Source organism: Danio aesculapii, chromosome 9, assembly GCF_903798145.1.
Source record: "Danio aesculapii chromosome 9, fDanAes4.1, whole genome shotgun sequence".
Lineage (NCBI taxonomy): Eukaryota > Metazoa > Chordata > Actinopteri > Cypriniformes > Danionidae > Danio > Danio aesculapii.
The window spans coordinates 27048224-27072292 of record NC_079443.1 but is presented as its reverse complement, the minus strand read 5'-3'; the positions used below and the strand labels follow the sequence as shown (position 1 = coordinate 27072292).

At 33.9% G+C, this 24069-nt stretch overlaps 1 protein-coding gene across 3 annotated transcripts in view; it reads right to left on the bottom strand.

Moving 5' to 3' along the window:
- gtdc1 (glycosyltransferase-like domain containing 1) overlaps window positions 1–23618 on the bottom strand; it is a 75085-nt gene extending 51467 nt beyond the window's left edge. For all 3 annotated transcript variants that reach the window (XM_056465752.1, XM_056465753.1, XM_056465755.1), the window contains exons 1-2: window positions 23531–23618; window positions 2709–2903 (exon numbers count right to left, since the gene is read on the bottom strand). In XM_056465752.1, coding sequence (XP_056321727.1) covers window positions 2709–2887 — 179 coding nt within the window. In that variant the 5' untranslated portion in view covers window positions 2888–2903; window positions 23531–23618. The remainder of the gene's footprint in view (window positions 1–2708; window positions 2904–23530) is intronic.
- Window positions 23619–24069: the final 451 nt, after the last annotated feature.

The window sequence follows — 24069 nt, the reverse complement described above, 5'->3', positions numbered from 1 at the left end:
GCTTAAGTTTGAGTGCAGCAAGAGATTGCTACTGAAGGAATGCTCAGGGCTTCCCCCACCCACCTGCGGTTTCTCTGTCCCTTAAAAGGAAGCAAGAAAGTCCCCATCTGATCCTAGTCTCTAAATGTGTTTGTGTCCTTGTTTATGCTGTTTTAAAATGTCTATTTTAAAACGACAAAGAGTTCTTCTAATAGTGTGTGAACCACATCTCTGAGGAGTTCACTTTATGTAATGGAAAACTTAATTTCTGATTAGCATTTTATGAAAAGGTTTGATTGTTAGCGTTAGTTAAAACATTAGGTGTCATGAGTCATGACCTATTAATGAACATTACTTTTATACAGAATATCTATATTTATCAATTCTACATGCAACATTTTGTCACTTTTTTAATTGTATAAATCAATTTTTATTATGATTGTTCATTGTTAGTGGATGGTGTTGGATGAGAACAATTTAAACCTTACTGTAAAGCATTAGTCTTGTTCTCAGGTTTTATATAGACAGTTATAAATATACTACTTATCTATGTGACTTAGTGAGGGTTCTTTTACATTTACATAATCTCTTTAATCTTGAGGTGTTTATTTGTCTTCATTTTTGACTAGCTAGTATTAGGTGAGAACACCCGAGTGTAAGGTCAAACCATATAACACTGCTACTAACTGTGACATGTTTGCAAACATAAAAAGAAATTATGACTTTAGTCATTAGACAATTCAACACTAGACTATAGATTTCAGTAACAAGTGGACAAAAAGATTAAAATGTACAATACCAGTTCAACAATCATTTTGATTTTATGAATTTACATTTTTTTAGGTTTAAAACCGGCAAAGTTTATTTGTTCTTATTTGACACGCAAATGTTTTCTCCTGTAAGTTCTGCTATATACTATGGCACTATGTAGCTACAAAGTCTTCAGTAATGCTAAGCAGTAATAAGGAAACCACAGTTATGTGGCTTTAATGTAGGGTGGACGATGAGTGTTCGACATCTGAATTGATTAGACTTAACCAACAAATAGGGTCACGGAAATGTGTAAACTAGTTTTCTTTGATCTGGTAAATGATTAGTGAGATTTGTTTGCAGCATTAGAAAAATATTATATAAAGAATATATATATATATATATATATATATATATATATATATATATATATATATATATATATATAAAGAATTATACCCACACACACATACATATATACATATAAAACCCAAAAAGTTAAGGTAACTCAAACTGTTTGAGGAAACTGATTGCTACAAACCATTTGAGTAAGAAAAAAACTAATCTATATGAGAACTGTGAACTTACTCTATTTAAGTTGAAGTAATGATGTATTTAATTAACTCCTTACCTTCAGTACCAAGTTCAAAACTCTTTTCAAATGAGTAGAATTAACTTTCAGTAAATTTTGAGTTAATTACACTCATTTCATTTGTTGACTGATGAAGTTGACTGATGGGTTTTACAGTGTCTATGTATATATATATATATATATATATATATATATATATATATATATATATATATATATATATATATATATATATATATATATATATATATATATATATATATATATATATATATATATATATATATATATATATTAATATGAGCAGTGTCTATATATATATCAATTCGGTGTCTTCACATTTCTAATCATAATAGTTTTAATAACTCATTTCTAATAACTGATTTGTTTTATCTTTGCCATGATGACAGTGCATAATATTTTACTAGATATTTTTCAAGACACTTCTATACAGCTTAAAGTGACATTTAAAGGCTTAACTAGGTTAATTAGATTAACTAGGCAAGTTATTGTATAACGATGGTTTGTTCTGTAGACAGTCGGAAAAAAAATTAGCTTAAAGGGGCTAATAATTTTGACCTTAAAATGGTTCATAAAAAATTAAAAACTGTTTTTATTCTAGCCGAAATAAAAGAAATAAGACTTTCTCCAGAAGAAAAAGTATTATCAGACGTACTGTAAAAAAAATTCCTTGCTCTGTTAAACATCATTTGGGAAATATTTAAAAAAGGAAAAAAAAATTCAAAGGGGGGGCTAATAATTCTGACTTCATTTGTGTGTGTGTGTAGATAGATAGATAGATAGATAGATAGATAGATAGATAGATAGATAGATAGATAGATAGATAGATAGATAGATAGATAGATAGATAGATAGATAGATAGATAGATAGATAGATAGATAGATAGATAGATAGATAGATAGATAGATATCTTCACCTTGGAATTATGAGGTTCTATCTGCGTTCTGAATAATTTTGAGATATTGAGCTTCAAAGTTTTTGCATTCCATATAGCAAACAGCATGTGTGTAACATTCAAAAAAATTTAAAGGTCTTAAAATGTAAATAAGTTGTCATTTAATAAGAATATGTCAATAACTCAATTTTGACAAAATGTCAGATAGAACCCTCCAATTCTAAGGTGACGATATATATATATATATATATATATATATATATATATATATATATATATAGTCGACGATACATGAGGGTTTTAGACATGAAGACATTATTAGCAATCCTTAGAAATAAAGCATAAACGAGCAAATTAATGTAAATCCAGAAAACCAATAATAAAACTGGGGTTAAATTCAAAGTGGTAAAAATACAAAACTGTATACAATTTCTTTATTGCACACAAACAGTGTGGTGATTTTTGCCGACCTGTATAAGGAACTTGCTGGAACGGCTTGCATGAAGTACAGAGCTGAGGTTCTGGCCCTCCAGTGCCATTTTTTCGCAGGCAGAGTGAAGCTCACACAGTCTTCAACACTTTCCTTGAGAAGATCAAGCAGCTGTTTGTGGGAGCCGCCATTGAACGCCTCCAGCAAGAGCACACTCATGGACGCAGGCTATTTACTGCAGAGATCAAAACAACAGAAAAGATCAATCAGAGAAACAAACAAAACACTGCTTGTCAATGACTCACATAAAATAGAAGGCCACGAACAACAATTATAGCAAAAACGATATTTTAATAACCTATGATTACCAACCACATATTGGAGAAAGGGTTAATAATAATCATACTGGCAAAATTTACCCACGTACTTTCCGAATCACATAGAATTTCATGGTGTATGTGTCACAGTTCAGTCATAGCTGGAGCGAGTAAAGCATAATGCACAAAAATTAAATAAAAATAAAACACTTCAGCTGATCATTAGGAAATTCACCTCTCACTTTGATTTAGTTGTTTTGACAGAAAAATTCACTTTCAGGAAGAAAGCAGTCAATAAATCATGTATGTTTTTATGTTATGTTTAAAGGGCACATAGGTTACCCCTTTTTTCATATTTAATATAAGTCTTTTGTGTCCCCAGAATGTGTCTGTAAAGTTTCAGCTCAAAACACCCATCAGATTATTTATTATAGCTGTTTGAAGTGTCTATATTATAGCTGAAAAAAAGTTGTTGCTGTTTTTTTGTACTGGGCCTTTAAGGCTAGTCCTCCCAGCCCACCGTTCCCATGTGCCTGTCAGCAATCGCCGCCCTCGGCTGCCTCAGGAAGCAGATCTCACGTAACGTGTGTGAGCAATACTACAGTAAGAACTTTAACAATCAGTATTAGATGCAGTTTTTTGTGGAGTTGCAACAATGAGTCACACAGAATGTCATTACAAAGTTTAAACTTGTAAAACTCACTCTTGATCACGTTTGATGATGATTGATGAACCTAGCGAACTGATAAGACCTTTTATTCCCGGCTGCTCGCCTCTCTTGATGATATGATTATGCACGTGACTACCGGACATGTTAATGCTGTCAATCAATATTGGTGGGAGGAGGGACTGCACTCCTACGTCAAGTTGCAATCGATCTGAAAACCGCTCCAAATGGTCCACCGTTTTTATGTTGTTAAATTTGAAAAAAAGGACTGGGTGTGTTTATATCACCCCAATAGGACAGTTTATACACTATACTTACACACATTTCTGTCCAAACAGCTTGTAAAGTAGATTTTTCACCATAGGTGCCCTTTAAGTTCAAATAAATTAACCATGTTTCAACTAAAAGATACAGTGCTCAGCATATATAAGTACAACCCTCACAACTCTATCTTTTAAATTCATATTGTTAATAGGAAGCTATACAATATTATATTTGTGCATATACATTAGATTAGTCCACACTGAAGCCAAATCTGGTGCTTATCTAACAAGATTGCGGTGCAAAAACTAGAACACCCAAATGTATTTGTAATTGAAAAATATTAAATACAAATTTTTAAAAAAGGAAAAATCAACAGAAGCAAAACATTTAGAAATTTTGTAGGTTGTAATTTTTTTTTCAATATTTTGCTTTAATTTAATTGTATTATCTTTCAATTTCTATGTTTGGTGACTAAAATATTATTTTAATAAATATATCTGTTCAATAAATTTTGTTTAAATGCACCAAAACACATTGCCTATAGTCACTGAGAAATAGATAAAAATCTTCATTTACAAAATGGGGTGGTTATGCTGAGCTCTGTACTTTCTCAGGTTATATTTAGGCACTTTAATGTTTTATAAGTTGAAATGATTTAAAAAGTTAATTTGATCCAACTCAAAAATTTAAGGTAGCAAATTTGTACTAAATTTAAGGCCTTTGGATACAGTGTAATATTTTAGTAGTTAAGATGACATTGTTTTTCAAGTTAAGATGCTAATCTAGGATTTCCAGAAAAAGTACCTAGTCTAACACAAAACAAACAAACAAACAAAACATGTAGCTGTAATAAATGTAGGTCATAATTAAATTCAATGAAATCATGTTTATTTCTATAGCGCTTTTACAATGTAAATAGAAAATTTCAATCCTTAAATTTGCCATGGGTTATTTCCTCATTTATGCGCTAATATTTAAAAATAAAATGAAAACTTTGCTTTAAATCATATTAACTAATGCAGTATAATTTGTAACATTTTACAATGAACTTTATTACAGTAAAAACACAATCTCATTTATACCACAATGGAGTTCTGCTGAAAACACTAGTCCTAGTGTTACCTAGTCCTAGTTCTAGTCACCTAGTGAAAACATCTGCTCCTGACTTTGCCTTGATGTGGTCTCCGATGTCTTGTGCATCGCTTTTTGTCAAGTGACAGTTTTTACATTTTAAAAGTCTGATTCATTTACAACATTTAATTTCAGTTGGCTTTTTTTGGCTCAGCAATAAAAAAAACAAAAAAAACAAAAGGTTACATTCAAAACAAAATAACAATCTTTGTCAAAGGCATTCGCCCAACCACATCCCCATCATTCTCTCTCATGTTTCAGATAGAATGGTGGGCTAAATCAAAGGTTACCGTGGGCCAATTTTGGCCCGAGGGCCCTACTTTGGGCACCTCTGACATACAAGTAATTTAAAAAATAATAATAATAAAAATAAAATAATTAAAATAACAATTAAAAGCTGTTCCTCCAGTGGCATCTAGAATTTAATTTTAGTGAATTAGCAAACAAAAAAGAGATTTTACATTTTTACACAACTTTTTCAGTTTTACTAAGATTATATTGAAACACTTGTGTCACATTTTCCAACTGGTGTATAAATCAGGGTGTTTTTCTATATCAGCGAGTCATTCATTTAGAAACCCCTTGTTTACGTGACAAACATAGCTTATTTGTGAATTGACATCTCAGTTATGCATAAAATTCAATGCGATTAGCAAAGCTACTTTTCCTTTACATTCACTTACTTGGCTTGTAAGTTCATTTCAAGCTTGAAACTCGACGATTTACAGTTTCAAAATAGCTTCCTGAACACAAAATCAATTTAACAAGCAGCAAGCTGATGCTAGGAGACGAAGTTTAGCTTCAAAGTTGAATTAAGGTGGTCTCTTATGCTGCATTGGTTGTGCTGTCTAAATACAAGCGCATGATAAAACGCCACACTTCATAGCAAGGCAGAACTGTGAAAACAAATCAAAAAGGTGCAACAGGGAACTGGAAAAGTAACAACTTAAGTAGGTTTAAACATCTAACCTTGAAATGCTGGGGTTTTCCAACCGCTCTGATACACTGAGTGGGATTTTTTCACAGTGATTTACCTCTTACTCTTATACCTCAGAGCCTGCATTTTACACAGGTAAGGCGTGAAAAGCAATCAACCTCAACATGGAGAGGAAAGTGAGGGGTTAATGTTGCTGCGCTCAGCCCCTACACAGTTGATGCGAAAGGGAAACCCCACGGTACCCGAACTCACAACCAGAAGCAGCACCATCACCGCTGTCAATGGATGCCGAGTCATTGCTCAACTGCATTCAAAGGCTGGCTTGTGTAAGCATTAACTCCTGTGAATCAATCTGACGCCATATGAACACCATGACAGAGGATGCTTCCGTTTTGACTGATTTGGACAAAACACCTTTGAAAATGTGTGAAAAATGCCATTTACATGCTTTTATAAAAAAAAAAAAAAAAAAAAAAAAAACAGTTTATCTTTTGTAAAGTCATTACTAAAATGGCACTATTTATTTATATCACTCAACTTACATTACTCATCTAACACTAGAGGTAGATTAAAGGGATAGTTCACACCAAAATTAATCTTTGTCATTATTTGCTCACCCGTCAATTGTTCAAAATCTATTTGAGATTCTTTCTTTCATTGAAGACAAAAAAAAAGTCATTTTGAAAGATGCTGGCTGATGGTTAGCTGTGTCTCATTTCAGAGGCTGCATCCTCCGAAGTATGCAAACTTTAAAGGTGAGTCCTTCGAAACCCAAACAGGCAGAACCGAGTATTTTGAAATGAGAAGATCTAGCCTACAGAGGACATATCTCGTCACCTAGGAACCATAACAGCTGCCGTTAATAAGTGGCAATACAATTTGTAAGTACTTTTTTTTTTTTTAAGTGATTTAAAAACTTTTTTTAAGCAATCTGAAGGCAAAACAACAATGTTTACAAAAGCTGGAAATATATTTCCATATATGTACACATAAAAATGTAAACTGTCTATAAAATCACTTTTTAGTGAGACATTTCATTTTGTTTATTAGCATTTAGATATCCAATAAAATGAAACCTTATTCATAAATAAAACTGTAATCCTGAGTTTTCTTTTAAAGAGCTCTTATTATGGGTATTTGAAAATGACCGTCCATGCAGTGTGCAACACAGCACTACAGTGTAAGTTTAAATCTGAAAGTGCACCATGTTTAAAAAATGATTGATTCTTTAATGAAGTAGTCGACTCAGAGTCAAATAAATGAATCATGTTGGGTTCAGATCTTTTGCTTGAACGCGTCGACGTCGATACGGTACATCACCAAATATGTAGTGCTGGATCAGCTAAAACGTGAACACGCCTTTCCCTTCAGACACAACAGGGAACACCAGGGATCACGAGACTGATTATCAGTCAGTAATTGTTACAGTTCATATGAACCGGTTTCTTCTTCTTCCTGATCATAACATGTAAGTGTCATTAAAATTGTTTTGTGTAGTTATGCATTAAATATGTGTTTAATTGTGTGTTAGAAGTTGTAATCGCTCTGCGCGGCTTGTAATCCCTTATCTATTATAGATCAGTGCTTGTATCTGTCAGGTTAAATCTTTATCTGCTATTCACATATTCCGTCCAAAACCACGATGACAACGCGACTTGTGCTTCTTCGTTTACCAATTTAAATGCGTTTCTGAACTCACAATCCTCAGCTGTTTGTTGCTATGGCCACCATCAGCTGTTCCTCACACACGTCGCGCGGTCAATTTTCAATGGGCATTTCTCTCTGTCTCGCACTGAACACAGTCGACCAATCACAACAGACTGGGTCATCGGGTCAATCAGCGCAGATTAGCTTCGCGCTAAGGAGAGATTTGGGAGCAAATGAATTACTGAACGAATCATATGGGTGTCTTTGGGATAACTAGGTAAAAATAAATGCGCATTATAAGACAATGAAAGTGTTTTTGATCTTCCAAGCATATCAGCCTGTTGTTGGAGACCCCCAAAACTAAAACATGACCTTTAATAATGCAAAATTGGGGCTCTTTAAAAATGTCCTGCCATTATCATCGTGCAATAAATTTTGGAATGTTCAAAGTCGGGAAAGCTCCACCGTAAAAAATAAATCCGTAAAATTTACAGTAAAAAAACGGCAGCTGTGGTTGCCAGTATTTAACCATTAAAAATACGGTACAACCCGGCGTAAAAGTAATTTCTCATTTTTACAGTAAACTACCATATTTAATTAATTTCTAGATGTAATACGTCTGTATTTTGAATTACCAACATCTACACATCTTTTGTTACACAGTTAGACACCGTAGCTCAGCTATATGCAAGTGGTGATGAGAAACTTACATAATGAACCAATGCTCATCACAAACAACATTTCCCACAAGCAGAAAAGTGTATCAGTGTATAGAAGGTGCTCAGTGTCATTCACACAGCTATTAAACACCAGTATGGTAACACTCATAAAAATAAAGTCATGAAATAAACATTATCAACATTAGATGTAACATACTGTAAATGAAACATCTAAAAACATCCATAGTAATGTCAACAAAAAGCATATAAAGTAATGTGCCATGCAGGGAACTCTGGGAAAGTCAATTTACGGTTATTCACCGTATATATTAAAGAAACATATTGTTAACCAGTTTACTGATTTTTACTGTAGCATTTTTACAGTTTTTTACTGTTGAAATCAAGGTCATTTTTTACAGAAACGAAGGATGCATTTAGAGGCTGCATTTGATGGAAACAAGATGGTTTTCGTTGACACAACGCCCATCGAATGCATCCTTTGGAGGATGCAGCCTCTGAAATAAGACACAGCTATTGACTTCCATAGTAATTTATCTTTTTTTCTACTATGGCCATATAGCATCAACCAATATTTTTTAAAATATCTTCTTTTTTATGTTAAACAGAAAAAAGAAATTCATAAGAGTTTAAAAATCACTCAAGCGAAAGTAAATGGTGAGGTAATTTTTACTATCCCTTTAATCCTGTAATAACTGCCATGACAATAATGTAGTCAGAAGTTTCTTTTTTCCTTGTTGATTCCTCTACATATATTTTCTTATGAAATGTTTTAAAAAAAATGTATTGACGTTATTGTTTTGTGTCATGGCGTCACAGTGACGCAGTGGGTAGCATGATCACCTTACAGCAAGACGGTTGATGGCTCGAGCCCCAGTTGGGTCAGTTGGCATTTCTGTGAGGAGTTTGCATGTTCACGCTGTTCACGTGGGTTTCCTCCGCTCTGTAGTTTATGTGTGTGAATGCAAGAGTGTATGGGCGTTTCTTAGTATGGGTTGCAACTGGAAGGGCATCCGCTGCGTAAAACATGTGCTGGATACGTTGGTGGTTCATTCCACTGTGGCGACCCCTGATTAATAAAGGGACTAAGCCGAAAAGAAAATGAATGAATGAATGTTGTGTCATATGTTATATTAATTCTAAACTACTCAGTAAATTATTAATACATTTTATTCATAAATTTGTATTTATAAATTGAGAAAAACATGCAAATGGTGCAGTTGCTGATATTTAAAAGTCCAAATAGGAAGAAATATCGACAGCTTGTCATGTGAATCAAGTTACTTACAACATTAAGCAATGTACTTAATAAAATACATGCAAATAGTAATTTTACACTACACTAAAAAGCATTTTTAACTCCTAAACGTATAAATCTCCATCAGATGACAGCAAAGGTAATTTGAAATAATGTAAGTAAACCCACAGTATCTTGGAATTCTTAAAGGTGCAGTAGGTGATTTTCTTCAGGAACATTTTTTGTTGTGCTGGTTGAAAGTCTCTTCACATTCCAATAGTGATGATTAAAGTAAATGATCTAAATGTATTTATATGTTTTTATATTCTGGGTAAGGCATAAGACTAAAAAATGTTTATCCAATTAAAAATTGTCATGCCGACAATTCCCATAAATCTGATTAGTAGCCCAAAATGTCTGTCAACAAATGTAGATTTGTACAACTGTGCATCCCTGTTCACCTCTGTTGTTTTTACAGTGGTAAAAACAAATGCTGAACCAAAACTTTCTAAAATCCTGAATGAATATTGGAGTATTTCTTTTATACAGGTAATGTTGTTTTAAAACGATTTTAGTCATGCAAAGCTGATGTAGATTTTGTTCTGTTATGAATGGGCTCTATGCATGGAAGTGTTGTTCATCCACCCAAATCTTCTGGTGAAAGATTGATGTGACTATTTTCAGTTTCATAAGGGACTTAATAAGATAAATAAGATTTTTTTTTTATCTGTTTAACAACAAAACATAAGTAAATAGTGTTATCCGCCTAGCCTTCTTTACTGAATGCATGCATGAAATATTGCACATTATGATAAGTTTTGCTTGCTACACAACTGAAAATATGCTAGATATAATACAGTTTTTCATTCGGAATTGTAGTTTTATAAAGTACTATAAAGTTTTCTAACTGGCGAATGACATGATCTAGTGGGTCTGTCATCTTTAAGATGCGCATTCATCATATAAGGAGGTGTGGCTTTGCATGGCAGGGGAGGGATTGTGTTTCAAACATATTATGCTAACCAGTTAGCATTTAGGCAGATCACCTACTGCACCTTTAAGTTGACGTAACCTAATTGTTATAATTATGCAAAATGCAAAAAATCAACTAATTGCTTTTTACCGTATGTAACACGATTTTCAGCAAACGTTTAAGTTGATAATTTAGACGTCTCTGAAATTTAAACTATAACACAGTACACTAAATAGGGTTAAAGAGATCACCAAAGAAAAAATTTATAAATGTCAAAGCTCAAACTGTTTCCTCAGTTTACAGTGCACTGTTGGAGAAACGGAAGAACTGAATGAGTTGGCAAAATAGGATCACACACATCAAAATATTGGCTCATTTTGAGTCAGAGTGTGTGTGTTGGGCACATCAAAAGGTGAGTGCTGATTGAGTAACGAGTAGACACGTGTTGTTTGAGCTACAACTGGTGAAATGGATTCAGTTTACTAAAAAGAACCAGTTCAAAAGAGATTCATTTACTCACCAGAAGTCATTTAGAAGCATTTTCCTGAGGCAGTAGATTCAATTTGAAGTAAATATTGCATATAATCTGTTTCTTGAGCTAAATTGTTGTTTCACTTCAATATTTCGTTAAGAGTGACAGGTTTTAACTTTGAAATCATGTTTAATTGTAAAATGTCACCTACATCTTGAATGTCCTAAAGGTGTGTAGATTTCTGCGTGAACTATCGCTTTAACGTATAGACATTCACCCACACACTTACCCACAGAATTAAGCATAGATATCCCTTCCTACTTTCTCATCGAAAAACATACTTTTCTCTCCCCTGAGGAGACAGGCCGTTATCTAATCTGCATTATTCCAGATGAAATACAGGATTTCCTTTGGCTCTCGAAATACTGGGGAAGAGGCAGCGTTAGGAGAGACGCAGCCTCCGAGTACAGAAAAAAAAGTGCTGGGATGCAGCTGATACATCCGCAGGGGCAGAGCAGGAGGACGTCATATCAGGCGCCAGTACCAATCCTGACTATTAAACCCATCAGTAAAAGTGACTCTACCAATGGCACCAATAAGTGCCAGTACAGGGGGGCGGATAGTATGGCACTGCCCAGTGACAAGCACCCAGAAACATGGCGCATTGGAGCGTGTGAGCCAATTCTCAACACCTCATTTTAACAGCCTCTAGCCATCCATGGATGTCTTGAGTGTGTATGCGCGTGTGAATGTGTGTGTGTGTGTTTGCGTCATCACCCGCAATGGACTCTGACAGGGCAGGAGGAGGCCTTAAAGTGATGTGGTCTTTCTGCAGGGCTAATTCAGCCAGAATGAAACATCCGATTATATACTCCCACACAGCAGACCAAAGCCATGGCTGATCACTTGAAATTAGACTCGAGCGATACGAGGAAACAACACCAGGATGAGCCTTGACCACAGGACTGTATACAAAAGTAAAACAGCACACAAAATGAACTGGAATGCTATAGTGGCGCACACAATCTGGGCTCAGTGTCATGATGATAATCCTTATGCTACAATCTATGCATTTATTTAAATAATGCCAATGACAAAAAATATATGAATGAACCTCTTCCATGTTTGTACATTATTTTATGAATTAAAGTTTAGTTAAAATGGGTGATTCAACTGATATTAACTCAAAGTCATAAATTATATTTGTTGTTTATTTATCCATTATAGTCATTATTATACTGATTATTGTTATAATTAAAACTATTTTTTATAAGTTCTCCTCAAAAGAAAAAGGTACTCACTAGTTACTCATCATTAGATAATTTGGACCACAGGTGGTTTGGAACCATCTGTTAAACAAAAAAAAAACTGAAACTACCGACTTCCATAGCATGAACAGAAAAATGCAATGGAAGTGAATGGTTACAGGTTTCCAGACAGCATTTGACTATAAAACAACAACAAAAAGCAACGCTGAATCCCCCCCCCCCACCCCAGGTAGACTTGTTCTATAATAACAGCAGTTAAAAGATTGCTGTAAAAAAAAAAATAAAACAAGAATGATGTTAAACCAAATAAAGAGTCAAAGTTCAGTAGGTAGTACAAATAAATAACTATTACATCATGAGCCAGGCTAAACAGATTCTGCGGACATTGCTTGCTATTTCTGCGCAGAATTTAAAAAAAATAAAAATAAAAAAATCTGTGGATTTATGCAGAACAATTTTGGGAGTATCATAAATGCAAACCTAATAATTAAAAAATAATAGCTTTTTAACTTTTATTTAATGTTTACAATGCAAATCCAACTAGATCCACTTAACTGATAAACAAAGCAAGTATCCCATATAATATATCTACTAAAAGACAGGAAATAATACATCAATACAAATAATACATCAATACAAAGGCTTTTTCATTTAATTAAAAAGACACTTTTATGGGTTATTGACCAATTGATGTGCTCATATTGAAAGTCAAAGGAGTCAATTCACGACAGTATTCTAATGAAGTGCACGACAGGAGCTGTGTATATTAAAATAAACATTGCCTAAAACCAACAGTCAATTTTTTTTTTCATACAAGAAAGTGAAAATAAAAACTTGCACTTTTGGAAACAAAATAAACTATTTTCAATGTTTCTAAGTAGAAAATAAGCAGTATCTCTTCTAAAAAAATAACTCTTGCATATCCTGTTAATAATATTTTAAATTGTGCATTTCTTGCATCTTCTGTAACCAAATATTTTAATATAAATAATAATTTCAATGTAACGGATAATATGTCATCTCAAGGCATCTCTGGCACAGCTTCCAATCATCATCAGTGAAATGCAAAGATTCAAGAAAGGGTCCATCATCCTGCTTGACCAGAGATCAGAAGTGGCTGCAGAAATATAAATCAGCCTTAACTGAGCGGGGTCACGTGACACGTAGGGAAAATTGTCCTGGAAAAATTAGATCGATTATAGGTTTTGAATGTCGATTTTGATTACTTTTTGATTAATCAACCAGCCCTAGTTCAACAGGTTTGGAACATGTGAAGGTAATGTAAATCAATGGTCTCAAACTCAATTCCTGGAGGGCCGCAGCTCTGCATAGTTTAGCTCCAACTCACACCAGATTAATAGTCTCTAGTCTTGAACACCTTGATTAGTTGAACAGCTGTGTTTGATTAGGGTTGGAGCAAAACTGTGCAGAGCTGCGGCCCTCCAGGAATTGAGTTTGAGACCTAGGATGTAAATAATGGCAGAATTTTCATTTTAAGTGAACTATCCCTTTAACTTTTTCTAATTGATTATCAAAACCTTTGTCTGCAAATGAAAGCTATGTAATGTGAACAACAGTCACATGTTGCAACCAACATGTTCCAACCAACAAGCATGAAAAAACATAAAAATGATTTCACAGATATGCTTCTGACCTCATGACTGTGTGTCATGGTCTTTTAAAATGCCACAAACCTTTACAAGGCAACGTTAGTTTGGTTTACACAGAGCACAACTTATTTAATTTCCGATAGATAGATGGATAGACAGACGAATTCAAGATGTAAGGCACATCAATACAAAGCTTTTTTCATTTAATTTTCTGCAGACACTTTTATGGGTTATTGACCCATTCATGTGCTCATATTGAAAGTCAACGGAGTCAATTCAGGACAGTATTCTAATGAAGTGCACGATAGGAGCTGCAACATTAAGATTAAAAAAGTGAAACCTACACACAGAGGAAAAAATATAGTCTCATCACATATTGTCTGGGTCACATATGAGTGGGCAAACTGTGGAGCTCATTTAAAGTTCACTGCGCTCATGAATTCAGACGCTGGGCTCTCAGCATAGCTAGCATTCTGAAATACTTGATGTTTAAGCAAATAAAGACTAAAACCGATGACTTTAGGCTGCATCAGAGACCAGTTAAATTCTGCCTGAACAGATGCCCGTTTAGATTCTCTTATGTTCTACATAGTTTAAATTGGGAAATGTATGAGCAACATTTCTGAGTAAAGCTGTCTTTCCACTGCACACGACATTCGGACCCGATCATCAGAATACAACACTTGTGGCAGTCGTACAGAATTTTCAGTTTTGTCATGCACCATGGGAGAAAATAAAGGAGAGCAAAAGCAAGAGCCTTTATTCTCCGTGCGTTCACCATGGTTGAATGAATGATTACTAGAAACTTTTTGGAGGAAATTTTGGAGGGAATGTGGAGACAATATTAAAATGTAATTTTTTATAACTCATGTATGAATAGAAACGTTTTTTTATTATTTAGACTTTTTCTCTGATTCAAAAAATCTGAAACTGGTGTGCACAAACCTGCTTGGACAACACTGGAATACGTCACATCTGGTCGGCCAGTCAAATATGGTCTAGTTGCAGGAGTTTAAAATATTTTAACGTATCTGGAGCTCAAATTGGATCCGAATTTTCTGTATACAGAGATGATTGGAACTTCACGCAGCTCCTGGACTACTCTTCATTGGAAATGAATGACTTCTGGGCTGTTGCTTGCTGTTTGCAGTGGAAAGGCGGCTTAACAGTAAAGCTGAAGTCAAACAAAATTTGTACAGACACTGCAATGGTTGAAACGGTGGCATCTATTTTATATATTATAAATATGGGATAAGACATTATACTACCTTTCCAACTAACTAAATAAACTCATGTTAATTTTTATTCAACCACCATCCTATTATAAGAATTCACAGATCAGAGTTCACCAGATTTGAAGTATGGAAAAGCAAATTTCCATGAGCTTGTGTATCCTGATTCCCACATTCAGAATGTTCTATGATTCCCACAATGAGGAAAATGAGAATGGATTCATGGAATCCTGTCATAAAAAAAGGAATTTGTATGGAACTATTTAACACTAAATGTTATAGACTTTGGCATTTTTTTATAATCTTATCAAATCCAAGAGAGGATTTAAATATGAATCCTTCATGTGTCTGCTTGAATGAATAAAAAACACTGAAAAAGGAATTCAGAAAAAAGTGGTATGGAAAAAATATTTGTCGAAAATAATAAACAGATTTAACAAGACACTGAATTTGAATCTCTAAAAGAGAATATGCAGAATTCCCAAACCTGTTTTTAGTGATACTATTGGCTGTTAAGTGAACTGCAGCCAGCAATGACTAGTGTTTGCACTGATGCACATAACGTACATGAGATTAAATGCCAGAGGTGGGAGTAAGTCACAAGTAAGTCTTGAGTCTTAACCTTCAAGTCCCAAGCAAGTCAATTTTTCTGACACAAGTCAAGTCAACTCTCTGCAGATTTCAAGAAGGTCCAGCCATAGCAAGTTACTGTCAAGTCATTACATTTTTTTTGATGAGTTAACTGAACGTTTAGATTAAGATAAAGTAGTTGTGGACTATAGATACTTTATTTGCAACAAAAAAAGTGTAATTGTTGCAAATTTGTTGCAAATGCTTTTCCACTTAAAAGGTGTCCACATACTGGGAAGTTAGCATGTTAAAAAGTCCAATAAAAATAATATGAGTAAAATGACAAAGACTGAAATGTAAAAATATCTGAAAATAGACTCATACAAAAGAATGAAAAGTAATCAGTTATCGCATTCAATTTGCCTTAAACACTGCAGAAGACAATGGAATAAAAAAACAATTCAGGTTTAATTTTTTATATTTTGAAAAATTTTGCTACTTTGTAATTTTTTTTACTACTGTGGAATTCAATAGTTACAAGTTTCCAGCTTTCTTTTAAATATCTTCTTTTGTGTTTAACAGAAGAAAGAAACTCCTTAAGGTTTGGAATCATTTGAGGGCTATAGATCTATGTTTACATCCAACGAGTCCAAGAACAAAATCGTCACTTCCTGATTAACTGGCGCCAAAGTAAAAACTGAATTTGCTGCGGTAGGAGAAGCTGCGTCAATCTTTTTTTTATTTAATAATGTTTTGAATGTTTTTAAAGTTTAGTTAGGAAAGTTATAGTTTTTGAAGTATTTAATAACTTGCGCCTCAAAAGACGCAATGAAAGTGTGGTGTTTGAAGGCGTGCGACACGGAGCACAGATGCTCTTGATAGTTCTGCAGGTAATTAATAATATAATAACACTAATACTAAAATAATTACAGCGTTTAAGAATGACCAAAACAACATTTCATATGCTTTACACTGTGCTCACCCTTCTGCTTTGTCCATTAACCCACGTTTTTATCACCACATGATCTCTTATAACAAAATCAGACCTTTTTTAATGCGCATACTGGAATTTGTTCGGTAAAAGTGTTTCTTTCATAGTTTATGCGCATCTTTGCTTATCGAATATTTGCTGCTTTCCAATATTTAAAATACTGAACTTGAGCATGCTTAAGACGGCCAATTTATTATCTTTAGCGTTGGCAAACCAAGTTATTTAGTCATTCAAGTCAAGTCCAAGTCAAGTCTGCAGTCATGATAATTAAGTCCAAGTCAAGTCGTCTTTTCTTGAATATTTGTCAAGCAAGTCTCAAGTCAAAATTTTACGACTTAAGCGACATGTTTTGACTCGAGTCCCCCACCCCCACAGTTTAGTTCTCTCATATACTCACAGCCAGTGTTGGGGGTAACGCATTACAAGTAACACAAGTTACGTAATAATATTATTTTTCTTAGTAACGAGTAAAAAAAAAAAATGTAATAATATTTGAGTTACTTTTTTGAAATGTAATAAAAGTTACTTTTAGTTTAATTAATTAGCTTAAAAAATTAATTGCTGAATTAAAATTAAAATAGTCACAATGAATCACATAGTCAATGTGTTCATTATTTTGAAAGCATTGAAAAAAGTAAAGGGGAATTGTCTCATTGGACAGTGACTTAAGACAAATAGTACAAACGCAGAAAATAGATTGCTTTAAACTTTCAATAATCTGGGGTCAGGAAGTTCAGGAGATAACATTATCCTAAAATATTTTTGTATGTCTTTTTTTTAAAAAGTAAATGAAGGTGTCGGTTATAAAGTGCGTTGTTAATTGCAGAGCTCCTAAAGAAAGAAAGAAGAAAAAAAGGTACTGAAAGAGATCTGAAAGAGGTTCTGAAAGCCTCAGCCAGGTAATAAAAAGTAAATCAAAAGTAACATAACACATTATTTACCATAAGAAGTAACTAAGCAATGCAACTAATTACTTTTTTGGGGAGTAACTCAATATTGTAATGCATTATTTTCAAAAGTAACATTCCCCAACACTGCTCACAGCTAAATTCTTTACATTAGCCACTTAGAAGTAAAATTAATTTGGAAATAAACAAAACAAAAAGGACAGTGGTAAAAAAAGAAATCAGCAGTAAAGAAAGCATCTGATTACAGTGATGCAGAAATGAAACAAGCTCTGCAAGTCATACAGTTCTTTCAAATACTGTCTATATACTGACTATATTTGTATACCATAAAGAAAAGCTTTTTCAGCATTTGTTTTATGTTTAAGAAAGAAAGGCTCTCGGGAGCGAGTGCAAAGTTTCTTACCCAACCATAAGAAAGCAAATAACACATGGAAAGTCTTACATATAGCCACTTTTAAACAAATGTATTCCTTGTAAATTCTGTGGCTGTGCTTCTACTGCCTAAAATGTCAAAAATAAAATAAAATAAAATAGTTTACAGTATGTTAGCGGTTGTTCAAACAGTTGTTAAAAACCACACAGAATGAGGTAAAACACAAGAAAAAGCCAATTAACCAGAATGTTCTAACTAACTTTCCATTTCCTTTTAATTGTTGCTGGATATGAGTAATAGAGTTTCATCAGCTCAAGCAGCTTGAAATAACCGTGTCAAGCTTTTCTGCAATGATATTGTTTAACAAACCACTCTAATGAATGTTGCCAACACATATTCTTCAACCTCCAGACCGTCTTCTGCGCTCAACTGAGTGGCATCCCAATCAACTAAAACACTATTAAGCCTTGTAAAATGATAGTCATTTGTTCCTGAAACCTTTTAATTCGAAGTGCTCAGACTGACACCGCCACTTTCAGAAGGTTCATCACACGCACCGAGGGCACAAAGTACTATTCATAAACGCCTTTGATCTCACGGTAGAAAAGCGAGAGGAAGTTCACATTTTCCACGAATTAAATTTTCAGACCATCCGAGTGTCTGTTCTGTCTTTTAATAGAGTGAGCCGTGTCCTCATTCACCTTGTCAGAGGCTTTGTGTTAACGGTAATCATTAAAGGAAAGGAAGCTGCTCTGTAATTACATGCTAGCGCTTACATGCTAATCACTGCACACTTGGCTGACGGAGATGAAGCGAGTGAAACGGCAGGCACGGTAATCATGTGCCATGAATTGAAGAGTTTAACCTGATTCTTTATCATTTACTGCTGACAATTAGGTGACAAGACTGCTGCATTCTGAATTAGGCTAGACTTAATATAATAAGACAAAAGCTAAACACTCCATTCCTGTACAGATCGCCTGAAAGAACATTTCCTTCACGTTGGAGAAAGGGCTAATTTCAAGTGTCTAGTGGGAGAAAATTGTGCCTATTACAGTTAAAGATTTGATAAGATGACAGAAAATGGCCTCTATCAAGGGCACGGAAGGCAGGAATTTGTTAGAGTTCAAAAGAGCCCTGTTAAACTATCAAGACGCAACCAAAAATTAAATAAAAAGAACTAATGTTAACATTAAATAAAGTGAAAGGGATTCATCAAAAAGGTGAAATACTGAATGTGCGAATGACATGAGCCTATTTCAAAAGCTTATTAGGCCCACACCCACTCTCCACATTGACTTATGACTCATTTCAGCATTATGAATGTGACATTTGCAGTAAAAACTTAAAACATATACATTCTCTATGAATTTATGTTAACATTATATTGAAACATCTGTTTATATTTTCCAAAACAACTAACCACATAGTTATGGGATAAAAATTGTTCATATTTTAAATGAGTAAACTAAACAATCGTTATAGATGTGACAAAAAAATTGCTAGTTTACAGTATACAACATACATTGTAGAAATTCTGTGTATTTAACAGCACAACTAAAAAGAAATAATGCTAATCAAAAGAATAAGAGTTGGGTCTCCATAGAAGAAAAATTAATGATTTTATTAAACATTTTTGCATTTATGAGGGACGAGCTATGTTATGGATGTGACAGATGTAAAATTGGCACTTGTGTGACTTTGGTAAATCAAATATTCATTCATTCATTCATTTCCTTTTCGGCTTAGTCCCTTTATTAATCTGGGATCGCAAGAGCGGAATGAACTGCCAACTTATCCAACATATGTTCACCTTATCTACATTTATAGTACTGCATTAGGATTAGTTTTACTTTCGTTTTCGCTCAGTGTACGGTCGAGCGTGACATACATGCATTTTATTATTGTGGCTGATTTAGACGTTAAAATATATGTCCATAAGTGCTTTTTACTAAAGCTCTATTTTTGTAAATATTCAAGGGTCATTTGATTATTGTCAGTTTTATACCGCCTGTATTTAGTTGTACAAAGACTTTTTCATGGCTTACACTTTATGCTGGTGGTGTAACAAATATGGTAATTTTCATTAATAGATTTTCCTCTGATGCTTATTAAGATTTGCATAAAAACTATGTACATTAGTAAAATTGTACTGCTGGTTGAATTGAACTTGTTCAAGTAAATGTAAATACATACATACTTTAGTCACTTTAGTTACCCTAACTGTTCTCTGCTGTTCTTACGCTATTGGCACAATATTGTTTGGGACAGAATAATAATTATTATGCCTATTATTTGTAGTATTTTCATAGTCATTTAAACTACCCCTTCAATATGTACGACAAGAAACAAAGAGTTTTGACTGCATATAGTCTGTGGAGTGTGTGTCTAACACTTGGCCATACACACAAAAACCACAGATATATTTCAGCAGCTGATGTGTGATACGATTAACATGCTGATTTGCATTATCACTGGTGACAGGTAATGTTTAAAATATACACATAATGTCTGTTGTCCTAAAAGGTTTCCACTTTTTTCTTGTGGCCCTCCTATGAATTTTCAGTCACTGAAAAGGCCCCCCTCCAATTTGAGTTTGGGACCTCTGGTTTAATGTCTCATCCGAAAGACAGCACTCACTGAGAAGTATAGAGTCTCCATCAATATACTGGGACGTTAAGACCAACATAGACTACAGGTTGAGTGTCTCCTGCTGGTCTCACTAATACCACTTCCGACAGCAACCTAGCTTTACCATGTGGTCTCCCATCCATGTACTGACTGAGTGCAGCCCTGCTTAGCTTCAGTGGGCGACCATAGTGAGCTAGTTTCAGAGAGCTAGCGGTTGACATTTGCATGGAATTTCTCTTATGTAAATGTGCATAAATGTATATATTAATTCAGTTTTTTTTATTATTATTCATTCTTTTTCTTTTCGGCTTAGTCCCTTTAATAATCAGGGGTCGTAACAGCGGAACGAATCGCTAACTTATCCAGCACATTTTTACGCAGTGGACTTGTGGTGGAAAACGGAGCACCCGGAGAAAACCCACGCGAACATGGGGAGAACATGCAAACTCCACACAGAAATGCCAACTGACCCTGCCGAGGCTCGAACCAGCAACCTTCTTGCTGTGAGGCGACAGCATTTGCTACTGTGCCACTATGTCGCCCTTTTTATCATTATCGGTTATATTATTAATATGTAACTCTTTAGATGTTCAGATGATTTGTGTACAATGCACTACATAATGTAAGATTATATGTGTATTTTAGTGAATTTGTTATATGAGAGTCCTACTGTAGCATTTTTTAGAAAACAATTGGTTCTAATTGAGTGAATTTACATTTTAAGCCTTAAATAAACATGATGAAATAAAGTGTGTTTATTCTTATATTTCTTAAGTTTCAGCTCCCACAATTTTAAAAGTATTCCATAGAAATCTGCAGATGAAAATAATAATTCAGCGCAGACATAAAATAAAAGATTCTTGCCCTAGTAATTAGCTATATGCAGTGCATTTGTAAAATATCCCTGTGCTGATTTTCTCAATCATTATCAAGAATTACAATAAAAACTAAATAAAATTCCTCATCGATGTAGTTTACTGGAATGGGTTACGATGCAGCTAATTTTACCAAAAGTACCCACATTTCTAATTAGTTTTCCATCTCTATATATTTCCATATGTGGGTAAGAAACATTGCCTGTTTAAAGTGCAACACAAAGTTTCTCCTTTGTTTATGGGTCAAAACTCACAACAAACAGAAACGACCTTGATATGCTTAGTCACTGAAGGTAGACCTACAAAAATGTAAAAAGATTACATTAGTGCAACAAATTGCTACACTGTTTTCATTTTGATATTACAGCGCATGGACTTTAAATCCCAGGTCACATGTAAAAATCGTCCAATTTTAAAACTCCTGATGTCTCTTTTTTCTCTTTACAACATCAATAGGCATCAAACATGATGCATATTAAGCTAAATGGGTGACAATAATCTCAAAACTAGCTTTGTGACATTTCAAGGTAACATTCTCCATTTCCTCTCTGACTCATTTCAAGCAAAACACAGCTGGTCCAGCTGAAACCATGCAAACTAAGATCTGAAGAAACTACGCTGCACCATATTGACACATTTAGAGTGAAAGATGATGATATTCAGTACTATGCTGATCGATCTAAATACCTAAACTTACTGGCTTATGAATATTAGATTCTCATTAGTCATCTGCATGCTCTTAAGTTGTCCACTTTTGCCATTTTATGTGGCCATTGTCTAGCACAATACAGCTGAAGTCAGAATTATTAGCCCCCCTGAATTATTAGCCCCCGTTTATTTTTTTCCCCAATTTCCGTTTAACAGAGATTTTTTTCAACACATTTCTAAACATAATAGTTTTAATAACTCGTCTATAATAACTGATTTCTTTTATCTTTGCCATGAAGACAGTAAATAATATTTTACTAGATATTTTACAAGACATTTCTATACAGATTAAAGTGACATATAAAGGCTTAACTAGGTTAATTAGGTTAACTAGGCAGGTTAGGGTAATTAGGCAAGTTATTGTATAATGATGGTTTGTTCTGTAAACTATCAAAAAAATATATAGCTTAAAGGGGCTAATAATTTTGACCTTATAATGTTTTTTACAAAATTAAAAACTCCTTTCATTCTAGCCGAAATAAAACAATTAAGACTTTCTCCAGAAGAAAAAATATTATCAGACATACTGTGAAAATTTACTTGCTCTGTTAAATATAATTTGGAAAATATAAAAATATAATAATAATAATCAAAGAGAGGTTAATAATTCTGATTTCAACTGTGTATTATAATGCTGTATACATAACATAATATATAAATAATTTATTACAATGTAAAGTACTTAAAAATCATTTGTAAACAGTTTCTTTCAGGGGAAAAAATCTGAAGCAACATTTTAAATCTATGGAACATGTTTAAAGATAACAAAATGTCAACCCAAATGGCATCATATGCAAATAAATGATAACACTTTTCCTCAGAACTGCACATCTTGAAGTAATTTTTGTCCTTCCACCCCAAATTCCTTCTTTTTTTTCTCTCTTTATTTCAAATGAACAAAAACACATCAATGCAGTAATTTTGTTATACAATCAAAGGAAACATCTATAAAAAGCCAAGTTCTCACAGTTAAGTGTCCCACTACTTTCTAGATTACAAACATGTTCACTAACAAGACAACCAAAGTGACCCATTATACTATATATTACACTAAATAGTTTATTAATTTCAAACCTAGCGTGTGAACTTTAAAATATCAATTAATATCATACGTTGTTATGTAATGTAAAAAGCACTTTATCCGAAAGCTGCAACATTGTATTCACGCAAACAACATGCATTCATTACAAAAAACAAACGAGAACAAAACTTTTACTGACAACGTGACATAATCTAAATCACATATCGATAAATATGTTATAACTATGCGTTTTTGTCTATTGCTGACTGCTCGATAAGCATTAAAATGTGAGATTTTACATCAGAAACGGAGTCTGAAATCTCTAACCATTCGCGTGTTTCATTCAGTCTTACCTCTTCCTGAAAGCGCCGCGTGTTTAGCGTCATGACGTCCCTGCGCGTCATTACGCACCCAAGCGCCGTTCTGTCGTTTGCAGGCTCGTTCTTCACACCTCATAAGAAAAAGACGTGGGACGTTTTCTTTTGGTAAAGCAGCTACTAAAGATCATCTATGCAAATTTGGTTTTGATTTAACATTAATATCTATTATTTAATCTAAATAGTAAATAAATGTTTGGGGGGATTTTAGGAAGGGAAACCCATGTTATATTAGCTTAAGTCGGCTTTTGGAACACAGTTGCTGGTTTATGTTCAGAGGTTGTTTACTAACCCTATCCAGCTTGATCAAGGTCTACAAGGTTGATCTCTGCCCTGCCAGCTGGTTGTCCAGCTGATCCATCATTAATATCAGCTTGGGCCAGACAATGACCATAAATGACCAGCTTGGTTTTGCCAGAATCCATATAAAACCTAATTTTGTTGGTAGTTTTTTTTTTTTTTTTCCTTTTTTTCTTTTTGTTCTTACTCAGAGCTGTTATAGCCTACTGCATGTT